Source organism: Chelon labrosus, assembly GCF_963514085.1.
Source record: "Chelon labrosus genome assembly, chromosome: 13".
NCBI lineage: Eukaryota > Metazoa > Chordata > Actinopteri > Mugiliformes > Mugilidae > Chelon > Chelon labrosus.
Window position 1 is genome coordinate 13135754 of NC_140346.1, and position 26568 is coordinate 13162321.

Below are 26568 nucleotides of genomic sequence, written 5' to 3' on the forward strand. Positions count from 1 at the left end.
GTGGATGGGAAGAGACTACCGTGTCTGTTCTGTCTTTGTCTAAAATATCGTCCTGTTCCTGCTCTGAAGGAGCCTAAGTAAGTGATGGAGTCTTGGGGCTTGGAGGTCACGAGGTGAGAGTCATCTCTCAGCAGCTACTTTATTAACTTGCACACATGCACAGCGCAGGAGTAACGTGCACAAAATCATACATCACGTATGAAGACAAGGCAGCCCCATTGACACTTACAAAGCATCTACTGTCCTTTTCTTTTTGAGGTGAAGGCTGGCAGTGCTAATAAAGTGCCACAGGAATAGGAAATATTTGACTTTATTTTCAGTTGATTTAAAAGATCTCTTGTCACTTGAGAGGCTAAACTCGCTAAACATGAACCTACAGGAAGTCCAACTACTAGCTAGTGCCTGTACATATCTGGAGCACAGAGCAAAGTCCCCCCAAAAAAGGTAAAAGGGCCACTTGGATTGCATTATGTTCTGCCATAACTATATGTTTGTTTTCAAGAATCCAGTCATCTCCCCCATATATGGTGCGACCAAGTATTGCACAGTTATCGAGTTCACAATAAAAATCCTTAATAAGCAAACTGATCATTAATTAGGATATTTTTTCATACAAGCGTGTTTATTCCATGTGTAGGTTTTGGGTTAGTTATCCCAGACCTGACAAAATAGTTTCCATTGAACTCCACCGTGGTACATGTTATACGGGACACCTTCTGTACTTTGACGGAGCTTATAATTTTGGAGGACCTCCCATGATGCACCTCTCATGTACTCTCCTCTCTTTCATTGTCCATGCTTTCTATTTATTTTTTAAATCATGTTTTTATACACAATCCTGTTCCTGACCTGTTATCAGTTAACCTACATACTTGTGCGATGTTCTGTCTGGTGTGAGCTTTCTGTTGCTGGCATTGTCATCATGAGCATATACTTCTATTTCACATGTTGTCTTTGTAATTCTGCAGAAATGTCTCTACTTTTCCTCTACTCTGCAGCATCATAAAGAATTATTCAGCCAAAAGATGACCAAGTAGTCCTGCAACAGAGTTGAGACCTTGTATTAACATCAATCCACACATGCGTCTCCACATGCATCTCCCGCCAGCTCTCCAGATCCAATCTCAGTTTCACGCTCTACATGCAAATAAATGGCGACATCCTGTGCATGCATCATAAACGTTAAGTTATTATTTATGGATCTCTGTCCTGATGTTAGTTAGACCTGCAAAGCTCAAAGTCCAGAAGCTTCCATATGCACCGCAATCTCCACAAAGACACCGGTGATTGAGGAAATGCATAACTTAACCACACATGGCTCCTTATACGTCAGCATGACCACATCAATAATAAACCACATGCTGCTATGTTATTTAATGACAGAATAACACACTGTGTACTCATATTAAATATTTTCTTTTGTTAATTCTTACTTAGATTTATCTATTATTTGCTTAACAGCTACAAGGACATAATACTTAAGAAAGTTCTCATCATCATTTAAGGTGCTTTTTCCTTTTCTGGTGATCATTCATGAGAGCGGGTGTTTTTTTTTCTGAATGAATGAATAAGGCAAAACTCAGGAGGTGGAGGTCTTTAACGTGACTCAGGATGAATGGTGTGTTCACACCACCAAAGGAATGCAGACAAATGCAACCCAGACCAAATGCGGTCAGAGTACAGATCTCTCAAAGGCGATCTCAAAGCGTCCTGGGTGTGTTCACACCTGTACTTTAAGCTCATCACTTGTGCTCGGGTTCCCCTGGACGGATGTTAATGCAAGGTCTGAACGGGGCCAGATGCTGTGATCTTACCCACATGGAGTCAGTCTGGGATTATGTGAAGAGACACGAGACACTGAGACAGATGCAAACCACAGGAGAGCTGTGGCTAGTTTTCCAAGATGCTGAACGACCTAACGTTACAAGTAAAACAAAGGACACCTACTACTTTTTTAAAGGAAAAGGGTGGTCATACCCTTTCTGTTAACTACACACTGTATGAAATTAAAGCTTAGGTTAGATAAATCATTTATTTACTATATGTGACACAATGCCTGACTTGCGTGAGACTTTTCAGAGTCTGTTTGTTGGAGAAACAACATTTAACTCTTGTTCATTGTGTACATTATGAATACATTAATCTGGCCCAAACAAAGAGAGAAGATGAGGTGGCCACATATATGAGTGAAACACGTGCCATTCTAAACTTGGAATGAAATTGTATTCCCATTTACTGTCCTCTGAACGAGCTTTAAGTGTTGCGTTCCCAAAAATAAAGTGTAAGTGTGTGCACGGTTTTGTGTGAGGGCGCTCGTGTGTCTTACCACTGGGGTTGAATTGCATGCAGGATATGGGTTTGTCATGAGCTGGGAAGTGAGCCACCACTCCCTCTCCGTCCGAGTCCTCACTCACCAAAACCTGGAGAGTATACACACACGCACACATATGTATATAAAGAAAGTTCAAATCATTTTTCTCACAAAGAGAGCACGAAACACAGAGCGGGAATTTCCCAACTCTAGGATTTCTCTTCACATTTCGGTTTGGTCAGATATCATCACCGCACTGAGCACTGTTCTTTGACATCACCCCGCAATGAAACAGCTGGAAGTCAAACTCCTCTCTGAATGTGTCATTGCCCTCTTGTGGATAGAAAATAATTAACATATTACGTGAAACAAAGACAAGCGAGTACTTTGTTTAGAAAAATGTGCTGCTTCAAAGAACAATCATAATCTTTGCATTAGCGTTACGGCTTCCTTGGGAGAGTGCGCGGAGACCAGTGTGGACGGGGTAGGTTCCAACAACAGAGACAAGAATACGGATAAATTTACTTTGGCAATGATGTGGCTTTTACATGTGGTTTTGACAATACCCCACGACAGCAGGATTTCCCGTAAACAGACAGAAATTGGCGTCAAATCTAGCACTGGTCTCCTACTTCTGGAGCTTGCCTAAGAAAAAGAAATTGTCGCTTTGCGCAGCGAGAGCTCCCTCCGTAAATCCATGTATGAAGCCCGCTGTTGCGATCGGGACAAATCAAACGAGAGGCTGCGCCGGGGACCGAGGGGGCTGGCAGAAAACCTCTTTAGTCACAAAGAGAGATTAGAAAAAGCCTAGACATGAGGCCACTTTGTACACAAGTGCGTGTGTTTGAGAGTGAGAACATACACACAGGGGTTAAACTTGGCCCCAGTGTTGCATTAACGACGTCGGTAAGGCTGGCTGAGAATTTTAAATAGGAGCTAGTCCAAACAAGAAACAGCTTCTAAAAACTAAAGGGCTTCTTCTCAGACTACAAGCAGAAAAATAAGCAGGGGGGGAAAAAGGGGGGGGGAAAAAGGGGGAGAACAGAAAGAAAAGAAAGAGGCTGGTGACATGAAGCAGATCACTTTTATTACGGCGCAGGCAGACAATGTTGTTCTGTGAGGGAATCCTGCTGGAGCCCTTTGAAATGAGAGTGTCCTCCAGAGAACTGAGAACCCGTTACACAGCGAGTGTGTGTGTGTGTGTGTGTGTGTGTGTGTGTGCTTGTGTGTTTGCTGTTTCTGTTCCAAATAAGGAATTTCAAAGCCGGCGAGAGATTCCCGCACCGACACAGGAACTCACCTCTATCATATTCCTGATATTTCCCATTTCTCCAAATATCACACTCCACCCACCCCTCATTCAGACACCACCTTCACAAACCACCACACACACACTCCCACTACTCCTCTCACTCTTCATTTCTCCTCCACTCTTAGCCTTCCACTCCCTTCTGGCCGGGCCCAGTCAGTGTTTATGGCCAGTGTACGGTTACAGTGTGCCGGCTGGTGACAGAGTGCAGACCTGCTTCTGAAGGCTTAGGTCCAGCTTATAAGACAACACACTGGCTACAGAGCGGATACGGTCACAGTGCGCAGAGGAGGAGACGGCAGGGAGTGTGTGTGTGTGTGTGTGTGTGTGTGTGTGTGGCGACTACATCACTGACAAACTGTACTATGTATGCTAGCACGCCTCATTAAAAATGTGACAGCCTCTGCAGTGTGATTAATCATAGTTTGGAGTGGCTGAGGAGAATTAAGGGGATAAAAGCTTTTAGCATTTCTTTTGACATTAAGGGGAGATCCTGTTGAAGGCAGTTTAAACAATATCCAGGGTTAGACTCACACAGCATAATGGTATATATGATTACTGTGTCCTGGCACATGTAAACTCTATGTAAAATAATAGGACAAGAGATATGCTTTTGAATGTGCGGAGTGGTTTTTGGGGTAAAATAATTACCACCAGGGGTTTCACGTCTGTCACCACAGTCTTACATTATATCCATTTTTTAAAAAACGGACGACAGTATCCACTTATTTATTTATTTTTTATTTTATACACAACTTTCATTTAGTTCAATCTTATGCAGAAAGAAAATTATGGACAGCAAGTGAGCTAGCAAGGTTTTTAACCGAACAAATATTATAAACTATAAGTACAATAATGTATTTGAGACTTCCGGTCTCACAACTGTCTGCAAGCCATGTCATTTTGTGGGGCAGTTTAAAAAAATAAAAAGATAAAATATAAGCAGACTCAGATATTAAATTACAACAGCCTCTCTGTCTTGTCCTGAATCTCACATTAAAATGGCCAAAATTTAAAGTCAAGACCTTATTTGATATACGGTGCCTTCACTCCTTGAGCCCTAACTTTCATATGAGGTTACAACTGCGTGTTTACAGAGCGTCTCTCCCACCAGCGCTGCTAGAACAGATGTGGCGAAGGCCGAAAGCCCGGCTATTAATATATGCAGCAAAAATAAGTCACACCTTTCAGCAAGCTGTGCAGAGCGAGGTGAAAGAGCTCAGTGAGCGCGTCCAAGCCACAGACAAATTCCAACACTGGGAATTTTTCTGTTTCCCACAAAGCCGCAGAGGCCAGAGTTATGTTTACCTGGGTCACACATGAGAAGAACTTAGAGGTAAAACATCAGGAACACACTGGCACCCGTTCAGTTTTTGTGTACGTGTGTGTCCGCGTTATGTATATAAAGATCCCAATTGGGGGGGATGTATTTAGTATTTAGAGTGTTAGCCAGTAGAGCTGACACTTAAACATGGATGGTCACATGGTAACAGTTTCTGGTTAACCATTGTGCGAGATCTAAAAACGAAACACGATGAGCTCAGATGTTTAGTCTGAAGACGTGACAGGATGCAGCGAGGGAGAACCTCAAGTTCTAACGGTTTCCCTTGAATTCAAAAGTCGAGAGTGAAAATCAAAGCCAAGACACAAATTATCACTGTAGGGAAAATATTGTAACTTTGTGCTTAGATAAACACTTGAAACTACAAAGCACTGTATGTGGGTCCATCCATTTGATTTATTCATCTAGTACTGACTCATAATATACAAAAAGGTGACACGTGAAACGTCTTACAAGGGTCTTTTTCACCACAGGCCTCCCAGAAGGCTTCACTGCTGCTTGTCATAAGCTGTGAGAAAGTGTGTGAAACTCCACTAAAAGAATACACGGCATTGTTCTAAAAGATATTGTGGCATCATGCAAGGTTTTCTTCTGCAGACGCGGTTCTTTAGTTCAACCCAGAATTATTCAATCTGACTGATGTCGCCACTTTTTTCTGGATGTACCACAAACATTTCTGTATTTCCTGCACACTGAGAAGGAGCTTTGTGTTGAATGAAATGTCATTTTTTGTGGGGAATAAAATGGTAACAAACAGATGAACCTACTATGTTGTTATGTCACAGCTCTTTCAGTTGGAACCCTGATCAAACACTGATTGAACCAGACAGCCTGATGGTAATGCCTCTCACTACCTGACTGCAAACAGCTCAAATGCCTCTTGGTCAGTAGTTACCTGTTCGTCTTTTTGCAGCATGTAATGCAATATTTTATGTGTTCCCAAACCGGTTGATATCTTTTAAAACTGTATTATAAAATGTACTGGCTAGTGCCACATCTCCCACATTCGTGCTGCCTCCATCGTGGCTGAAGAACGAGTAGATTTCTTGATCATGTTTGAGATGCTAAAAACACTTCAAAACCCCACGAGAGAATTTATTCATTTATTTATTTATTTGGACAATGAATAGCCTTCATTAACACCTTATTTGGCCTGCACTAATATATTTACTTACAGGCTGAAATCTTCCAGACATTTGTTTAATATCTGAATTGTGCTGTGTATATTTACTTCTTTTGTGCATTTAAAGGATTTTTCTACCATTGTAAATTTTGCTTTAAATTGTTTCGCATCAAAATGACAAATTTGAGGCCAAGAAAAAAGGACAAACGTAATTGTTTTCCATGTATTTCATATGTATAATTCTAAATTAAGGTGATGCTACTACTGTAAATGATTTTAGTATTAAAAGATTAAATTAATGAACACACACACACATTTTTCTATGGCCTCTCAGTGAGTCCCAGTACTTCTTAAGGTCAATAACGAGCAGAACAGCGTGAGGTCTGTGACATTGCAAAAATGCAACCACAGTACATAAATCAAGTATTCTAACTTAAAGCATTTTACTGACCTGTCCTTCTCCAACACTGTGTGTGTCAATGATGGTGACCACACCGGGGTTGTGGGGGCTACGGCGGCTCAAACTGTGAGGTGTGCCCTCTTCATCCGGAGGGCCTGCTGGTAGGGTGCCTGCCAGCTGGGTAACAACTTTACCCACCATCGTTAGGCCCGTCTTTAAAGTCTAGAAAAAAAAATAAATAAAACAATAAAAAAAGATTAGAAATGTGCACCTGCTATAATTTCACATGCAATATATTTTGAATGTAATGTGTGTGATATTGCCTTGTAGTTAAAGCCTTAGCAGACCATGAAGATAAGCAAAAGTGGTGGCACGTGCATGGATATATTCACAATAATGTGTCTATCTGTGTGTGTGTGCATGCGGCATGCTCGCCCCTGATAACTTGTAGTGCTGATGATTTGTAGCACTGTAGCCACAAGAGACACCGCTGTGTGGTTGTGTGTGTGTGTGTGCGAGGCTCCTCTGTGTCCGCTTAAGGCCCAGCCAGGGTGTCTGGCTCAAACACACCTCTGTGGCTCGATTGAGGGAAATGGATAGTGCTGCTTAAGTGGAGTCTATCTCACCTACTACACTGTCTTAGTCTAATGGAGTCCAATGCGTGTGACTGTGTGTGTGTAAGCGCCAAAGGGGCCCCGGAGAGCCTAATCAGGCATTCAGACTAGGCGGCCCTGTCAATACAGCGTGGCGCCTCGCGTTTGTTGGGTCTGAGGATCACCCACTGTCTCTCTTTGCCACTTGGCCAGGCACACTAACAGTGTCTGCTGCCTCTGTGCATTTGTGTGTGTAAAATGCATGAAGAGGCATCAATTATTAAGTGAGGCGTTTGGCTCCTAATTGATCAACACTAATGTGTTTTCTAATCACTGCAGTTGTGGAGTTCTTAGTGGTAGTCCAAACAGGGGCTATTGATCCGCTGGTGGGAAGGGGGTTCTCGAAGCAGATCATGTCTGATGGCTGACAAAAACACACACATACAACGCTGCAGCCTCATGTCGCTATCTGTAGAAATTACAAACTAATTTATGCGGTCTTTTTCAATCATACACCCACCAGAATTAATGTAGAACACACATTTAGCACAAGAGATTAAATCTGGAAAAGCATCCACATACACATCCAGTTGGTTAGAGTTGCTGCACTCTCTGTTGACTTTCTTATAAACATATGCCATTACACTTTAATGCTACCCCCCCTTTCTGTTTCCATGTCTCTGGACATCAGCACTCAGAGCCAGCGTGTCGCGCCACAAGCCAGAAGGAGATACCTTGTCATCCATATTGAGATATATGGTCCTAAATGAGGAGAGGGCGGGCAAGCAGACTGCCTGGCTGCATATCAATACCCCCTGCCATTGTCCAACCTTTGCTATCCTGCTGACCTGTTAGCGACTCGGTGCCTTTTTTGATGTATACCATCATTAGCCTGCTAATGAGACTTCTCTCACGCTAGCTGTTAGATACACTTGCTCTTTGTAAATCAATTAGCCGGTCCTCTGGGACCGAATGGAGAAACAGACTAGAACCATATGAGAGGCTGGCTCGCGAGCGCGTATTGGCAAGCGGATAAATCGGACCAGGAATGAATTTCACCTGGTGTCATAGGGGGGCTGTTGGCTGTTAGTGAGCCATCTTAGAGTCACCCCCCTGTGGAGACGGGTGAAACAGGACCGATGAAGAGAAACAAATTACAGTGGGAACAAACAGATAGGCAAGTTGATGAAGTGTCTCATAAGCTCAGGACCAGTCAGCCAGGCGGGCCAGGTGGATCCGATGTCAGCACATTTACAGATGTTGTAGGCAGAGCTGGGAATACAGTCTTGTGTGCCGTTTAATCTGAGGACAGCACAAATGACCTTCTGCCTCATACTGGAAAGGCTCTGCATCCAACTTCACCGTGTTTCCCCAAATATATACCAGGGCCTTTGGAAAGTAAATGATGGTAATAACACTAAGACCTGGTTGTGTTTCTTGCACTAAACAGGGGTCTTCGGGACCTTTATACCTTTATATTAGAACATAGTTTTGTATGCAACTTCCGTACAGAAAACATATAGTGTTGAAGAAAGAAAACTCAAAATACCAAGTGTTATCTATGGGACAACACAAACTAAATATATGTGATGTCCAGTACCTAACTCTGTTCAATCGTGTTGTGCACAATGGCTTAAGTATATGTATATGAAGAATGTATATAATATATGAGAAAATGGGTAAATGTGAATATGTATTGTCACTTACTTTGGCAGCATTGATCACTGTAGCTGTGTACGACTGCGCATTGTCACCACAAGCTCCACCACGAGATTGGTGACATCTTATCAACTGAAAAAAAAAATTATAAATTTAAATATATACAGTATATATATATTGGTATGTATGTATATAAAGAAAGAGAGTATATAAAATACAACAAGACATATAGAAGAAGTGTACAGAACATAAACTCACAGACCTCTTAACTTTTTGGAAGAAACTGCTTGTGCTGTCAAAGAAAGGCTGCTCGACCAATCTGCACTGATTTGATTTCATCTAAAATATCCCTTGAAAAGCTCCGTCTCAGTGGTTCAAAAAACTAGATTTTGTAATTTCTGGAAATCCTTAGGCAGTCACACAAACAGCGGCCCCATCTGTCAATTACTTGAGTGGGACGGCACCAAACCACTACTACGAATTAAATGTATTGCAGAGCACATTCTGGTTTTTGTAAATACTTAACAATCCCATTAGACAGAAAACTCCTGTGCATCTGTTGATTTTCAAAATGCTATCATCTCTAGTGGACTCTTCTTGGAATGAGTTGTTTATCCAGACAGATTAAAGAGGCAGAAAATAGATAAAATGCATTTTTTGGTTGGTAAATATGTCGCATCTGTGATAAGGCACTTCTGCATTGGATGAATGTGGTGTGTGCGTGAGTGTGTGTGTGTGCATAGAATACCTTGTTCTCAGCATAGGCTAGCCAGCGGCTTCCCAGAGCTATTGGATTGAGGCTGGGGCCAGGGCAGGGATAGCAGCCTGAAAAGGTAAAATGATGGTCACAATAACACAAGAAACAACGGTGACAGAACCCATATAGAAAAAGAACTGAACCTTCATACACAGTTTGGGGAGTAATCCCATGACCAAAAGTTTGCCTTAGAACGGGAACACATAGTCTCATCTCTGGAGACTGTCTGTAACTATCTTAAACCATTAATGTGTTTGTGGGGAGTCTCTTGTTCGGGAAGATAAATGGGAGTCTAATGAGGGTGACGTGTCTGTGCGTGTGTGTGTGTGTGCATTGTATGACCTAATGGAGACTGTGGTACCCAATAAATTGAGGACGGCTCCTCTGTTGATTGACCAACACAATAATCCCTGCGGGGACACGCACAAATCTACACATCTACACATTTACACACAAACACAACCAGCAGGAATAAAAATAGTAACCAATAATCCTAAACGACAAACAAAACCCTGCATTCACAAAGAGACATCTTTGACATTAAAAGAACATGTTTTTCTCTGCAAACAGATGTGGACGTAAAGAAGAGCACGGAGCAATCAAGTATGACTAACACCCAAACTGAGAGGGGCATCTATCACTTGCGCTGCCAGGCAGATTCAACCAAAAACGGGCCAACACGGGCTTGTAAACAGACGGGAGACATGATTGATTTAGTCATAAATAGCCGTATGACAGTGACAGTCTGTCTGTTTCCATTATAGGTAAACACACAGGCAACAAAACGTTGATCCGATAATGATCAGCCTGTTGTGTTCAAGAACATGTGCGTTCGTCTCATAGACACACGAGGAAACACACTTAGCTAATGTAAGTGCACAGAGGTATGGGGGGAAATGGTTTTGCTGACAATAATTTAGTGCTCAGGGAGCAGATGAGGTGGAGGCAGACAGTAATTTAGTGTGCTGCATTGGGGAAGGGGCTGATGGGGAGTGGGAGGGGGTGAGCCACAAGGGCTGCTGGTAACCCCAGAGAAGCCTTTTGTGCCTTTCCAAGGCCGAGGGGAGCCGAGGCGGTGAGATAACATGTGTTTGACATCCTGGGTGGAGAGCAGGGGGAGGCTGGGCGGGGGAGAGGAAACAGACATGATGGGCCGAATCAAAGGAAAAGAAAGCAGGGTTCGGGCTTTTGAAGACCAACCCCTTAAAGGGATTTGTGACTGTGGCAATGGCTGATCGAGTTTAAACTTTCATTTTCTGGTTTAGTAACTGTCCTCACATCTGGAAACAAAACCTCTCCACCAAGTGCCAGGGCAATATACACTTAATGGTCAACACGAAAAACAGGTAGTTAGATGAGTGCATGTCATCAGTAGAAAATCGGAAATAATCTTTTCTTATTTTATACAGTATATTTGAGTATAGTATGACAAAAAGGAGAACTGTAAAGGCAAATGGCTTTAGTATGAGAGTATTCCAACTACTTTAAGTCACTCACTGCCCCGCAATGAAAAATGCAGAAGAAATCATTGATCATTGAGTCATCTTGTCAATGGCCCAGGTCATTTATCTGCAGGTCTTCAGGTCAAGAACATTGGAAAGGTTTCCTCCATTGTCTGGACATTACGCTTAATATTTTTTTGGCTCATGGCTGTTTAAGACTGAGATAAAGAAAATCAGAAATCAAATTAGCTGAGAAAACTTTGAGATCTCAAATTGCCCATCTCCAAATGTAAAGCAAGTGTACTGGTGAGGGAAAATGTTAGCATTAGTGTTTTATCAAACACGCCCGGCAACCAGACAAGGAAATTGCTTTGCACAAGATTTCTGAGAAGTCAGACCATACACCTGTGTGAGTTGGTGTGCGAACAGGAAGCCGTTCAGAGTAAACTCTGGATAGCACTCATTCTTTTAGAGTTTAAAATGCGTAGAGTAGACAAAATCAAACTGCTAAAAAATCAGAGAGGCACAGATTAGTCTGATTAAGAAAGTGTGTTGCCGGTGATGAGCGAGTCCAAGCTCAGAGCACATACCACTTGAATGCAAAGCAAGAACGTAAGACAAACATTAAGTGCTCATAAAAACTTGACATGTCCACTATCATATCCCTGGAGAAGAAGCGGACATGCAGTTGTAGAATGGCTCATCCAAAGCAGATCTCTGCACATCACAGGATCCTTTGTTTACTGCTTTTATGGCCCAAACAGACCAAACGACGTTACGAAGAGGAGGCCCCTGCCTCAGAAACGATTAATAACTATTGAGCATGTTTGGTTTCCTGTTGCCCAGACGCTGATAGGGAAGGCAGGCAGACAACGAGGAGACACATTAAAGCCGGCCAGTTAGGTCAGTTTACTCCAGTCAATGACTTAAGTGGACAGCAATGGCCTTGTAATACAGTCTGGCCTTTCTTTCAAAGAATCCTCAAGCAGACATGGCAGGTACAGCCAGGAGGATGCACGAGCTGTGTTGTAAACAGTTTTCCTGCGTAGGGCTGCAAATGGAGGGCCTCACATCATGTTTTGATAAAAGCAGTGCAGTCACAATGCAAAACTGGAGAGGACTGAAATAAAGCATGTCTTGGTGCAAGACAGGATCACTGATCATGCTGGGAGAGGTTACAGTTAGAAAAAAAAATCATGTGACTGGTGCTTTTTGTTTCTACTACTGCATAGAGTACAGTACACGGGCGGCAAACATCTAATAATTATATGTTTCTACTGGTCATAAATTAAACAAATAAACAACACTGGTATATACACAGATCAAGCATAACATTATGACCACCTGCTTCCTAATATTGTGTAGGTCTCCCTTGTGCGTCCAAAACGGTTCAGACTCATCAGAGAATGGACATGGGCCTTCTGAGGGTGTCCTGTGGTGTCTGCCAACAGAATGTTGTTAGTGGGGGCCTTTGGGTCCTATGGGTTCAGGGGAGGGGCCTCTGTGGATCAGTCTTGTTCCAGTGCATCCAACAGATACTTGATCAGTTTGGGATCTAGTGAATTTGGAGGCCAGGTCAACAACTTGTGTTGTTCTTCATGTTTTTTGAGTTGTTCCTAAACTGTGTCAGGCTGCATCCTGTTGGGGATGGATGCTGCGATCAAGGAGTGTCATTGCTATGGGGTGAGGGTGCCTGGTCTGGTCTAGGTGGGTGGTACATGCCCAAGTAACATCCACATGAATGCCAGGTCCAAAAGTTTCCCAGCAGAACATTGAATTGTCACAAGATGGTCAGTGTTATTTACTTCTCCTGTCAGTGGTCATAATGTTACGCCTGATCGGTGTTAGCGTGTTTAAACTCCTTACTTGTAACAAAGAACTTCTTGGTGAAGGTGCAGCTGTCAAACGCTGCAATCTTCTCTTGTAAGCTCACGACAAGAATACTGTGGGAAGTAGAAAGCAGTATTAATGTCATGAAAACTAACACTGCATCATAAATTCATACGCTTCTTTTGGCTAGTTAGACTTACTGTTTGTTGCAGTGGAGATCATAGATGGGGGTCTTGAACTGAATTGATTTAACCATTTCCCCTGTCCGTAGAGAATACAGGTCAGCACAACAGTATGGTGGGCTTGTCCTAAAAACAGAAAAACAAAAACAAATCACTGAATACAGGATACAGACACTTTACCATTAAAAATTAAACCTCGTCTGTATAGAAGGTTGTGTGAGCTCTATCAAGAACAAGAGAGGAGGTATTCAGGCACCACATAGAGCTGCAGGTTACTTGTGTTTTGGAAGCACTCTGATCCCAACACATGGTCGTTGCAGTTACAAACAGAAGAAACTAGATATAAAAAACTGGATATAAAAATACACTTCATACAGTATTCACCATGTTCCACTGGCCTACCCCTCTTCTGAGGGTCCCCAGAGGGAACAAGCACAACATGAAAGGCCAAAGAGGAAATGCTTTGTCATGAAACACATTTACTAAAAGTCCTTCAATCAACACAGCAAAGAAGAGGGCTGCACGAGGAAGCTTATCCAACAGCATGTACTGGCTGCAGGCGAAGGAAAATTTAGACATAAATCTTAATCCAGGCTAACCACCCACCACCACCCCATGTGCCCCGGCCCCCCCTCTCTCTCTCTTTCTCTCTCACTCTGCGAGGAAAGCCTCTAACGTTCTTATATTCTGTCACCCTCGGCGAGGCCCATGGTGCCGTGTTGGCTGAGGATGCAGGGGTGAAACATAGTGTTAGTTTTGTTTTTTGAGCCATAGGACTAAGTGCTTTCAACAGCCCATTTAGTCTGCTTGTACATACTGAGTGTAGATATACACTTCATCAGTCTTAGCATAAAGCTTTTTTGGACAAATGGAAGCCACTGGTCAGATGTTAAGATTATAATGAATATGGAAGCAGGATAAAGTGACACACAATTTGGAATAAATAGATCAAAATACATACACTGTAGAAGAACAAAAAAACAGAGGATTATATTTATTTTGTGAAGGTTTGGTTGGATTCTTTAAGCTCACTTGGCAACTTGATCAATAAGGAAACCCCCTTAGAGCGAATGCAGGACACCATCAAACAGTGGGCAGCTACTGCCAAAGAGGAAAATCTGGACCTTTTTCTGACGAAGTCTTCACAATGGGAAGACATTCATTTATTATAAGACACAGATGACGTCAGCCGCGTTGAATATTCCAGGAGCGCATGCCATTCCACCGACCAATTCCCGTGTCATGGCCTTTCTGTCATTCTAATCACTACTGTTGCTTCTTTTCTTCTGTAGTAGAAAAAGATCTACTTTCCTCAATAAAAACTCCGACACAAGTAACACAGGAAAACTCTGGAGAAAGCTCATCATGGCGGAGTATAAATATATGACATCTTTGGCTCACCGCAAAATTGTCTCAAAACTGGAAACCTTTCCAGACAAGTAGAGTAATATTATACCACTGAAGAGTGTCTTTATGAGAGAAAGTGAGTCACGGCCGGAAAGGCGTTTTAATGAGCTGTAAGGATTAAGAGTCTGCAGCCACATTAGCAGCTCTGTAGGGCTCTATTTAGGGATTAATGGGAATCACACAAACACATCACATTTTGATAACATGCTAAGCTAAAATGGCCATTGAAGCATTATATAACCTAAATATCTTCGCGTTGTAATTGCTAGTCATTGTGTACAGTACACAATGACTAGCAATGACAATGCAAAGATATTTGCTAGTCACTGTGTGCTTGTGTAATTGTGTAGCATGTTAACGTGGTTAGCATTTTCTAATCAGCACTGAACAAAGTCCACATCATATCATCAGCGATGCAAGATGAAAATGGCACAAGTCATCAGGGTTTATGCTCTGGAGACCACGAATGTCAGTACAAAATTTTAAGAAAACTGGTAAGCGTCCAAACAACGACAATCTAACAATCGCTGTATAGATCAGAATTCATTTGGTCAATAAACAACAGTGACCAGGACTAGGGCTTTTAATGTAGCCGAGATTACCAGTGCATTCTTCATTCATTCTAAGAACGTACCGAACAGCTGATCTGCTATGTCTCAGATGGATCTGTGTTAAACATATGTTGCCCGTTCACAGCAACAGTTTCTAAATGCCACATTTTCAATCAACTCCTGCTTAACTGGTGAAGAAATACATGGGGAATATCTCATACCAGTCTATGACATTACTCTGGAAAAAAGGGGGCTACATATCAAAGACCTGCAATTCATAAACCTTTCATACAATTTAAATGTGAATACTGTCAAACAAATATCCACCCATGTTCATTATATAACTGTAAATTCAATAGGCTTTGGTAAACTGCTTAAATAACAAGAAAATGTGTCTGTGTCCAAAAACACATGAACCTTAATGTATCTATTGTAATCAGTAAATTAAGCTGTTCTTACTGCACTATTGAGGCAGTTTCATCTTGTTTAGCAGATGGCGTAATACATACTTTCTTCACATTTTAATGTCTGAAGATAAGTTGTTCCATTTATGCTGCATTAAATGACATTAAAAATAGACAAATGGATACTAAAATGCAGATAATCATACAAATAAAAGATAGGTTTTAAAATGAAATAACTGTAACTACAATAGCAATATCCTACAAACGTCTTTTATGGCAGATACAAGAACTAAATACACTGAGGACGCATGTGTTACATGTGCGCATACAAACGTTTACACGTAAAGATACACACTATAGTTTACTCTTGTACATTTCCCGAGCCTGTGGCTGGACAGTAATGGTGCGGAGTGACAAATATGTTGCTCTACATGTGGACTGTAAGCGCACGTGTTTTCTTTTTAGTGTATTTACCCTCTCCAATCCCAGGGAATGCACCCTGAAGAAGATAAAAGAGGTGCCACGGAAAGAAGTTTCATACATTCCCTGATTTATTTTTCCATCCTCACGGTTAACGTCTCAATAAACATTTTGAAGGTCCACACTCTGCAAGCAAACCTACCATTACCAATCAAGTGTACAGGCATTAAGATTAATACCAGAATTTCACCCAACGATAATTTACTTTTAGGCGGCTGCATCATTGATTTCAGCATTATCAGAGTCCGATCAATCCAATTCAAAGCTCTATCCCGAAAAATGGGCCTCTGGAATTGATTCAAAGGGACAATGATAACCCACCGTTATAGAATCAAAATGGCACAGGGTTCAATTGTTTTGCTTTTGCAGTATTTTAACAAATGACCCAGTTCTAATGGAGGCAATGCGGGGTCAGATGTAATGAGATTTCCTGATGCCGGGGACGTTGGGGCGTAGGTTGAAAGCAAGGCTAAATCACAATTATCGTTATGGATCATGGCGGGATGTCAGTCCTTGCACATGTTAAGGTGACGCCGAGCACCATTGCCCAGCTCAGTAACAGGCCTATTATGATGGCCCTATTAGATCAATGTGTCAATTACTATTACTCAAACTGGCCCTTGGGTCTGAAAGGATACAAAATGAGGGACATGGAGGAAAGGAAGCTTGATCATTTACATCCTCTGATCGGACAAGAAGCTACTTCAAAAATTAAGAAGAAAACGGAGTGGCTTTGCTATATACAGGATACACAAAATGTAAGATGACAACAGAGGGTGGTCAGAGAGAGAAAAGCTATACTTCCGTGAAGTAACGCAGTTATAAGGTATAATGTCATATACAGTCGTAAAAAGAGACTGAAATACGTGAGCTGGGTGTCACTTCAGTAGTTTATAGGTAGCAATCGATGTGTGTCTTCAGGAAGTGGACAACCAATTCTTGATACACAACCAATTTGCTACAATCGTTATCCCTAGCGGCCCATTGATCGCTGTTAAAAAAAGGAAATTACCAGTGTCAGTGTCCAAAAACTTCAAACAATATCCAGCTGTGCTTTCAGTGCAGCTCCACTTTCAGTGGAAAGGAAGATCACCCACATTGAAAACTATTAGACTTGGCTTTGATCAAAGTCTCAAAAGTCCAAAATTGGATTATTTTAAAATCTAAAGCCAGCAGAGGGCACACCTGCTGAATCCATTTCCCGTTTGGATTGGCCTTACAGTCAACCCTGGCTGTTTGGGTAATTTTTCTGTACTGCTCTGCCACCGTGCTGCACTTTACCACATTTGGAAAACCTTGTAACAACACAATGTTTAGTGCGACTTTTACAACCATGTGTGAGCCTTAATTTTAGATACACAACCATTTACAATGGTCATTAAGTACCATTATAGATGCCACGTGTCTTATTATTGTGTCATTATCATCAATATAGTTTGTGTACTCCCTCCTTGATAAAACATGTTGACATCTGTTATTTTAATTTTCACACAAGCAATGAGCTTATCCCATGAGTTCCTTTCCTCTGGCTGAGAGGATCCGCACACGTCTTTTTACGAACGTGAACTAAACCAGGCGATCGAAACCACAAGATTTCATGTGGCTTGGGAAGGCATAAATGGAAGGCCGAGAGGGAATTAAAAAGCAGGCAAATAAATTCATTTACAAGGAAGGGACGTCACTGCGTTTCCTAGCGGTGCGGAGTTTTACAAGCTCCCCAAATATGAACGACAATTACATGCTGTGGAAATGCTACACAAATACAAACTCGAACTGGGACGTCAACGCCGGCTCTGGTGAAAGAGAGAACTCTGATGCTCCGTCTGGAGACTCTATAAAGTGGCATTTTCGCTGGGGTTCAACTGATACGGGCTTTTGAAAACTGAAAGCAGAAATTTAGGATTAACATTGCCAGTGGCCAATAGTTTATCCCAACATTCAACAAGTTCTCCCTAGATGTTTATTCTTGGCAGGACAGAAAAGTCATAATAGAAAAAAGGTTTGAAACATTGTGCCACACTCTTCACTACAACAAAAATATATAAATACATGAATGTAACCCTGATTTACAGAAGTGTCTTGTAGCATCTGCTTTGGAGTTCAGATAGATAGATTATGATTTCTATGTTTTAGCACCTCAAGGACCTGTCTTCCATGCGTGCAAGGACATGGACAACAATCATATATACATTAACAATTCCATGACCATGGGAAAAGAATAACTGAATGTTCTTTTTATTTATTTTTTTTTTTTTTTTTCAAGTCCCACTCCGCTCATTTTCAGCTCAAAAGACCAGCCCCCTTCCCCCCCATACACAACAAACCACATCAGAGCCTGCTGGGGGGCTGGGGGGGCACACTGATTCCGGCAGGCTGCAGGCATTAGTAGGAAAGTAATTAGGGTAAAAAGTTCAGCCACAGCTCCATGTCTACAGAGCTGCCAGAAACGCTTTTTTTTTTTCTTTTTTTTTCTCAATGTTTAATATTAAACATACAGCATTTTGGAAAAAGCACTGTCCTGTATGGCATGTGTTCTCATTCTTGCCCATGTATTAAAGCATTGCATTAAAGCTAAAAGCAATTAAATCCACTAGCTAAAGTTAAGCCAACAGGAAAAAAGCAAGTCTGTAGCTTAAACAACAATAAGTACTGCAAGAACAAAATAAATATATCAAAAACAACCAACATATTTTCTATATACAGTCCATAAATCCAGCTTATTCCTTCTTCCTCTGACAGCAGTGAAGTGGATATTAATATTCATTCCCCAAACCATAACTTGCATTAGATCCAATTTTAGCCATTTCGGCCTCGTATGCCAACTTTCTGTCGAAGTTAAGTAGAAGTACTTGACACAAGTCATGAAGCAGTTCTTTCTTCTGCTTTGACATCTGAAAGCTGTATCTAGAAATGTGATGAGTTAACTTTGCCTTATATCTGCTTTTGCATACAGATATGAGCCAGAGCACAGCTTGAAGCCACTATTCGACATTTACGTGTTTCATGGCAAGCCACATTATTATCATTTCATAGAGGCAACGCTAACTTTGCAGGCTTTAAAAAATGTCCCCAACCACTAGAAGCTGAAGACAATCTCAGTAACAATATGATCCACCTTCGTGGCGTCACTGCTGGTAGGGCTACTGAGATGGTTATCAGTGAAATTGTTTTCACATGTGGGAAACCTTTAATCCAGGCCAAGTCTGAAGCCAAAGGTACAGATGATCACAATTTATATTTTGGCAGTTAAAAGGACACTGATTGCAAAAGAGGAAACAGCAATACCTCAAATGTTATTAGTTTTGCTGGAGTATGATCATAAATACACTGACAGAAATGGCTGAATGATGGGAGCTAAATGAAAAATCACACATTCAAAATGGCAGAAGAAATGACTGAGGAGGCTGTGGGTGTCTCTACCAAACATCATGGTGGCAACCCAATCAGTATTTATTGAGGAATTCTGCTTCAACAAGAAATGCCAACTTCATGGTGGTGCTAAATAGAAAGTCAGGAGATCACCAAAGTAATTGATCATCCCATGAATGTCAATGCAAAACGTTTAAAATCCGTCAAGAGAGACATTTTACTGGATACATTAAAACTACGACCTGCTGGAGGCACACAAATAAGAACAAAGCCACTAGACAGTTCACTGGAAACGAAAGACAGAAAGGCTCATCACAGCTTGAACTGGCGAACTGACATTACTATGACTATAGACCCTCCTATGACATGGATAAAAGTCTTTATCTTCCAATAAAATGATGTTATCAACATCAACAGAATGTCTCTACCAGGACGTTATCTTTGTGCAGCTCCAAACAAGTAAAGGCATCCCTTCTAAATGTTGGCCAAAATAGGACTTAGTTTCTAAGTTAATGAAAAGTTTGACAAAATGTTTATACTCCCGAGATAAGGACCATGCATGAGATGATTTTTGGTTAAGACTTCCTCTCAGACAGATGGCCATACACACACTGGTAAGAAAAAGCTTTATTTAACCGACCTATTGCTATAGTATCCTTGGTCCAACCTGTGAAGAAATGACCACAGTATTGCTATATGACTCCAATGTAAAGGGAAACGTTAAAATTGAGTCAAATAAAATATTAATTGCTTTGACCACAGGGGCCTAGTTTAGGGAATGAGGTTGTGGTAAAGGTCTGAAAAGTCATTACTAATCATTCAGCCTGTCTGGTGTGTTTATATGCACCACTTCCAGTACTACCGAGTTTAATCTGACTTCCTATTTGAAGGGGGAAAAACTGGCAAGGCAGAACACATTTTCGACAGACATAAAACAGACGTGCAAGTCAAAATAAACGGTCTGGAGTGAAGCCTGAGCCCCATAGCTCGGTCTATGCACTGAACAAGTGTGTATGTGTGTGCATGTGTGGGGCAATGAAAAAGGGAAAGCAAAGGACTAGATTACAGCCACTCTCATTTCCACGCAAGGGGCATGACTAAAGGGCCCAGGAACGATTTCATCAAAAACGTTTCTATTTTTTTTTCTCCAATGGAGAACATGACATTCCTGCCCACAAAATAATGACAAACTTTGTAGACCATGGAGAAAAAAAAAACACTTGTGTCTGTGGACTGCACTGGGGACATCATTTTTAAACTTCTCGAACAATGACATCATCACAAACACAATTTATACAGCGTCGCAACAAATCACAATGACAGTACAAATTAAATATAAAGTGAGTCACCTGGATACTGAGACACTACTGGGAGTGTCTACTCAACATGCTACGCTCAGAATGCACCAGCATGTGCTTGTGTGCGTGTGGTCATAATGTGACAGTGAAGAACACCATAACCTCGCGATGGATAAAAAGCATCACTTCTCCAAATCCCCTTAATCTGGTGGCTCGTTTTATACAAATGCTTGATGATTTCCATTTAATACACTTTAGAAGGCCGATACATCCGGTCCTTAGAGCAAAACCTGTCATGAAAATGCACTGAAACACAAGGGCTTAGTGCCACAATGGGCTTTTGCCATCAAAAGTGTTTGTGTGGGCTAAGTGGAATTTGTTGCTCGCAACCATATAATTAATAACATGCATTATTTGACTACAGGGATTTAAGCAGATTTAGAAATAAATCTTCAGAAGTATGACATTATTTTTGATGTTCGTTTAACTATCATTTTGCATGGCTGTTATTGTCAGTGTGAGAGGCAGGAGTGGGCAAGGTAGTCATTTTCTCTCCAGGGATATGGAGAAAATGAACATAATTGTCCAGTAATTGTCTATGTATCTCTGAAACACAAGATTTTTTGGGCTGGATTTACAATGTTGCTCCCATCTTCCTTTGTGCAGCATTTCAGGCAGTAACTGCGCAAGCTTGCGCTCAGTAAGAAATAGAAATAAATTACTTTTTAAGTAAAGGGAAAATCCTGTATCATATGAAAAGGCCATTCACAAAGCATACATCATTACAATTAGCGGGTCTACGGAAAACGAAAAAATTGCAAGAACACTCTAATGGTCTTTAGGAAGAGCAACAGCGACGAATCACTAAAATAATAAATGGTATAAATGAAAGAGCAGAATCTCTGACCACTATTTAATTTGGAAAGTAGCTAAATCCAGCATACTTCAAATTACACAGATCCTCAAGTTTAACGCTTTTAACGCTACTACAGTTGAAGGTTTCATTAAGTTCAGTAGTCTACAATTCGTGAGATTAAATACCAAAAAAATAGAATCATAAAAATATGAAATTTGAAACCAAAATTAAATATCAGACAGGTGTAACAGTTGTGTCATTGATTACATGGAACAGTTGCCGATGGAGCAAATATACAGTCCTTCAACTGAGCAAAATACTGAGTATCCATGGTTCAATAATGACTGTGAAATCAGCTCAGAATATAGGATCTACCGTCTACACATAGCACGTGCTCAATACTTGAAATAGCACATCCAGTAGTAATCCGCATTGGTAAAAGAAGACTACAGTATACTGGAAAAGAAAAAGGGACCACATCCTCTAAGCATCTGGAGATGCTGTGAGGGGGTAGTTGGAGGTTGAAAATGTCACTGACAGTTCCCAAACGCCGGAGAACAAAGCACGCTTATTCATCACTGAACTTTTGCCCAACAAGTCTGTGCACTCAAACACCCAGTTGCCTCCATTTTGGCCATAAAATTTGAATTCATTGAGAGAGAGACGCCCTAAATTTCCGAGACTTTTAATACCTGTTTATGTAATTAAAATGAATGAAAATTATAACATCTGCACGTAGGGGAAGGAAACACAAATCCTTTCCAGAAATGTGAGCAGACATACCAGGGTCGCCAATGGCACCAGCATTCTTTTCTAATTCCCAAAGCCCACTGGCGCTGGTGCAAAGAGCGAAAGGGACGCATATGTAGCTTTACTGTCAAGAGAATCAGTGGGTCCATACATTGTTTGGACTTAACGCATAATCCTTTCCATTGATAAAATTATGTTGAGTGTGCCTGGCTTGAAATCCACAAATACAGGGCTTCAGCACACATGCTTTTTCCCTTCTCTGGTTTTCCTTTAATTTGCAAATCTTGTAATCTAAGCCTAGAGCTGACTGAACCAACTTCTAAACCAGCCCTGCTCTAGCGGCCAAGGCTCCAATCTGTTTTCCATTTAAGTGTCAGGACGGCATCCTTTTTGGTGGTTAACAAAAGCTGTTATTTCAAAATGATTATATGCTAAAAATTGTGTGAGGACCTTAGTAAGTTTATGAACAGGCCCAATGGAAAGTACTGCGCGGCACCCGGAAGCGTTTTTCCTTCTTGTCTTTGACCAGAGTGTTATTTACCAAGTACTTCTGTAGGGGGATGGACCAGGCAGTGCCATTCAGCCAGAGGTCAGGGTTTCTGCTTTTCAACACAGTGCATGTTTTCAGCATTAGTGTCGAGCAACGCCTGGGTGATTCGCCAAACCATCAAAACTCTGCCTGTCTCTATGTCAGTGAGGACATAGGAAAAGCAGAAGCAACGGCGTCAGAGAGACAAGGGCAGCAGTTCCTGGAAAACATCAAGAAGGTGGTCTCCATCAAGGACCAGCTGAAGACAGACTTCCTTATTTCATTTCCTGGGGAGGATATATTAAGTTAAATTTTGTGTTGCTCTGGAAGAGCAGCATAAGTAAGTGTAAGAAGGGAAAGAGGGGGGAGTGTACGGGCTGAATGAAAGAGAATCAAGTGCAAAATGTCTTGCATTCTGTCGCTTTGTAAATTCACTTTCGTTCAGTGAACAAACCCAGGACAGTCCTAGTCCTAGCCCTAAGAATTCCATGGATCTACACATCTGTTTAATCTTCCTTCTGTTTGCTTGTAGGGCGTTCAGGTACAGCTCACATTCCAACTATAGTGCCACTAAGGAATCATGAATCACAGTCACTAAGCCACATGACTGGCTCACCTCCAGTTGGGTGCATGTGAAGGGTTCATAACAAAGAAGTTGGGTGTCCTTTGATGCCTCTTATTATTAAAAATTACTTTCAGATGGAACATTTGTTGCGTTTTCTAACACTGCAAAAAGGAAGAAAAGAAAACTTTCCCAACTGCATTTTTTAAAGAAGTGTGCACAAGATGGGTCAAAACAAAAGCACAAAGAGGTTTAAATTCATTAGAGCTCCAATGTATGTAGCCCAATACATATTTATACATGATATTGAAGACCTGATTCCACTGGATCATCTAAATATCTTGTAAATTACATGTAAAGACAATCATCTTTCTCCTTTCCTTTGTATAACTGCAAAAAAAAGATGGCCAGGACACGGTTGTAACATCCATGGTGGCTTGAAGTTGAAATCAACGTGCAATGTCCCTTCCTATAATTGAAATCCTTCTAAAATGACCTTGCTTAGCATACACAGACAAAACATACAATGAAAGTAATTTGAGCATTTAATACCCGACTAGTCATATCAGTTGCCACATACACTAAAGAAAGACAGTGATAGTATTGTCGTTAATAGTTTCTCAAACACCGCAAATCTTACCCACAAAAATTGACAATTGCACGCCTGATATTTTCTTAAAACCAGAATAATTTGCAGGTCGTGACTGCATGATTCTGTGCGGACTTCACCGAGGAATGAGTTTTCCCTCATGTGCTGCTTTGCCAGGCATTTACTGAAGCTGTTATGGTTCATTCAAGGGTCTTTTTGGCTTTTGTTTTGCCTTTAGCAAGTGAAATGAATGCATGATAAGCATGAGATCAAGTGATACTGACTCTGCAATTGCAGAACACTAAATTTCTGATTCCTTCAAAATGCCTGAGTTGCTTTCCCAGTAGGTGTTGGGTCATTGCCCATCTGTACTGTGCATCTTTGGCAGGCAATACATCACACCCTTCAAAATCCAAACAGCTGCTTCTATCTCCTGTCACATCCATCAATAAACAGCAGTCACCAAGAGACACTAGAAGCCATGCATGTCGATGCTATCACACTGTCTCCAACATGTTTTATAGATAATACTTTGTACTTCGGATGAGTGGATCCAAGGCTTCTAAATATTTGTTTTCTTCTTGTGATTTAAGCCTTTTCAGACTGCTGAGCACAACAGTGTTTTTTTTAAATCCAAGATTGTCCCAAGCCATTGATTGGGCTATTCCTGCAACCTCGCAGCATAAAATGTCTGATTCACGTGTTGTGGGTTCAGAGCAGCAGTTTCCAGATGCAAATGACACACTTGAAATCAACTTCAGAATTTTACCTGGTTAGCTAATGACAAAATGATGAAGACAAATTAGACACGTGTTCATGAAACAGCATTTCAGTCAAGACTTCAATTACCTTTGGTCACTTTAAAAAGGGAGGGCTACATATTAGAGAGCCCAGATTCTAAACCCTTGCTTCAGTGTGGATGAAAACTATTTTAAATCAAGTCTACCCATATTTGTTACATAACAGCACATTGAATATGTCTTGATAGATACTCAAAACTATAAAAAAAAATGTGTCAGTGTCCAAACATATGTTACATATATAGCTGTATACACATGCTCTCTCTCTCTCTCTCTCTCTCTCTCTCTCAAACCATTAAAAACATATTTGGATGCTCGTTGAGAGAGGTTGCGTTGTCAGCTTTAATATGACACATGAACTCGTGAACTCACCCAGAGGAACCTGTGCTCTTGCAAACCCCCAGCAGGGGCCTCTTTTCAGCAAAACCGTCCGTCTTCAGAGGACCTGAGGAGGAAGAGGAGTCAGAGGATGAGGCAGATGGAAAACAAACTGATCCGCACACAACAAAGGGAGGCATTCTTTAACATACATGTGAGGCCTCTTGCGCCGTCTGCCCTCATTGAACAGGCACCCTGTTACTCTGACAGGAAATTACATACAAGTGTTGATCTGTGGTATAATTACTTTTGCGAAACATTTTTGAGAAATGCAGATTTTTTTATTTTTTTTTATTTCCCACATTCACCACCGTCGTCAACATCCGAAACATATTGCACATATTGTAAAGACTTTGGTGTTTCTGTTTTTCCTCTGATCCTCTGATGTTTTTCAAAAGACGCTTGAGGAAAAGCTTGTATACGCTCCAGAATCTTCTGAACGTTGTTAAAGCGACTACAATTTTCAGTCCACCTTCTTGTTTGTTTTGGGGTTTCAGGGTGGAATTAGAGCGTGGTTAAAAAAAAAAAAAAAAATCCAGCAGGAATATTTAGGAAAAAAAAGAAAAAGAAAAAAAAGAGAAAACATGTTGCATTAAGTGGACTGATCCCATATTTTCCCTAATTGTCTCTTTTTTGAAGTTGGGAAGAGGACAAGGGGATTGAGGGGATGGGGGCACTTCGATTGAAGGAGATGTTACCCTTTAGAGGACTGTAATTTGAGGCTTGACTGTAATCAGCCCGAGTTCCTGTGGTATGGCGTGAGAGCAAGAGTGCCTTCCCTACCAGCCTTTAACACTCCCAACAGGGTCATTTCTTCTTTCATGTTTCTGTCATCAGACATTATTCCCACTGAAGATACTGAGCCGTAAAATAAATATGCTCCGTGGAACCTTAGTGAAATGGCGCATTTAGTAAAATAAACTTTTGGATGAATAGAGAGACTCTGATTTTCTTACTACTGTAACGGCCATTGAAGCAAGGAGCAAGCAACTGACTTCCATGTAGCATGGGTGCATGTTTGGATAATAATATAGCATGGCCCGGAACATTACACTGAACTTCATACAATTACTTCTATGAGGTTGAACGGCTTCACATGTGACACACAAACTGACCCCAGTTGAACAAGACCACAGTGACCTGCAAGAAACCTTTTTATAAATATTCATATTTTCTCAGTGCTTGTTTGTTAACAGCCAGGCAGTGTGTTCAGTCTCCTTTTCCAGGACAATGGAATAAAAGCTTTAAATTCCAGAGAGGATATGGATAATGCATTTAGTTCCTTTGGATAACCAGTACTTCCTTCTATTTTCTAGGAAAAGGAAACCTTGCAGCATAATTATCAACACCTATTTTTGGGGCTTTACAAGTCCACCCATCCACGGAGTCCTCGCATCCCAGACAACTGGCCTTTTAAAGGCTCACCACAGTGCAACACTGTTTGTGCCCTAACAGATTGCAATCAGTGTCCTTTCCTCCAGTAGTACAATTCATATTTATTTTCTGCTGAGAGAATTACTCCCCTCATGTGTCAGGCTATCTGCTGCTTCTTATTACTGTGGCTTGCTTTCATCCACTTCCAGCGCTCTTCAAATGCTGCCATTGTGTGTTGTTAAAATCTGCCAAAAGACCGGAACATGGACGGAG

General features: G+C 41.2%; 1 protein-coding gene across 1 annotated transcript in view; it reads right to left on the reverse strand.

The window, feature by feature from the left end:
* bcas3 (BCAS3 microtubule associated cell migration factor) overlaps positions 1-26568 on the reverse strand; it is a 285342-nt gene that overhangs the window by 244349 nt on the left and 14425 nt on the right. The window contains 7 exon segments of the mRNA XM_084559322.1: positions 2327-2420; positions 6537-6707; positions 8786-8869; positions 9486-9562; positions 12803-12879; positions 12967-13074; positions 24916-24988. Coding sequence (XP_084415448.1) covers positions 2327-2420; positions 6537-6707; positions 8786-8869; positions 9486-9562; positions 12803-12879; positions 12967-13074; positions 24916-24988 — 684 coding nt within the window.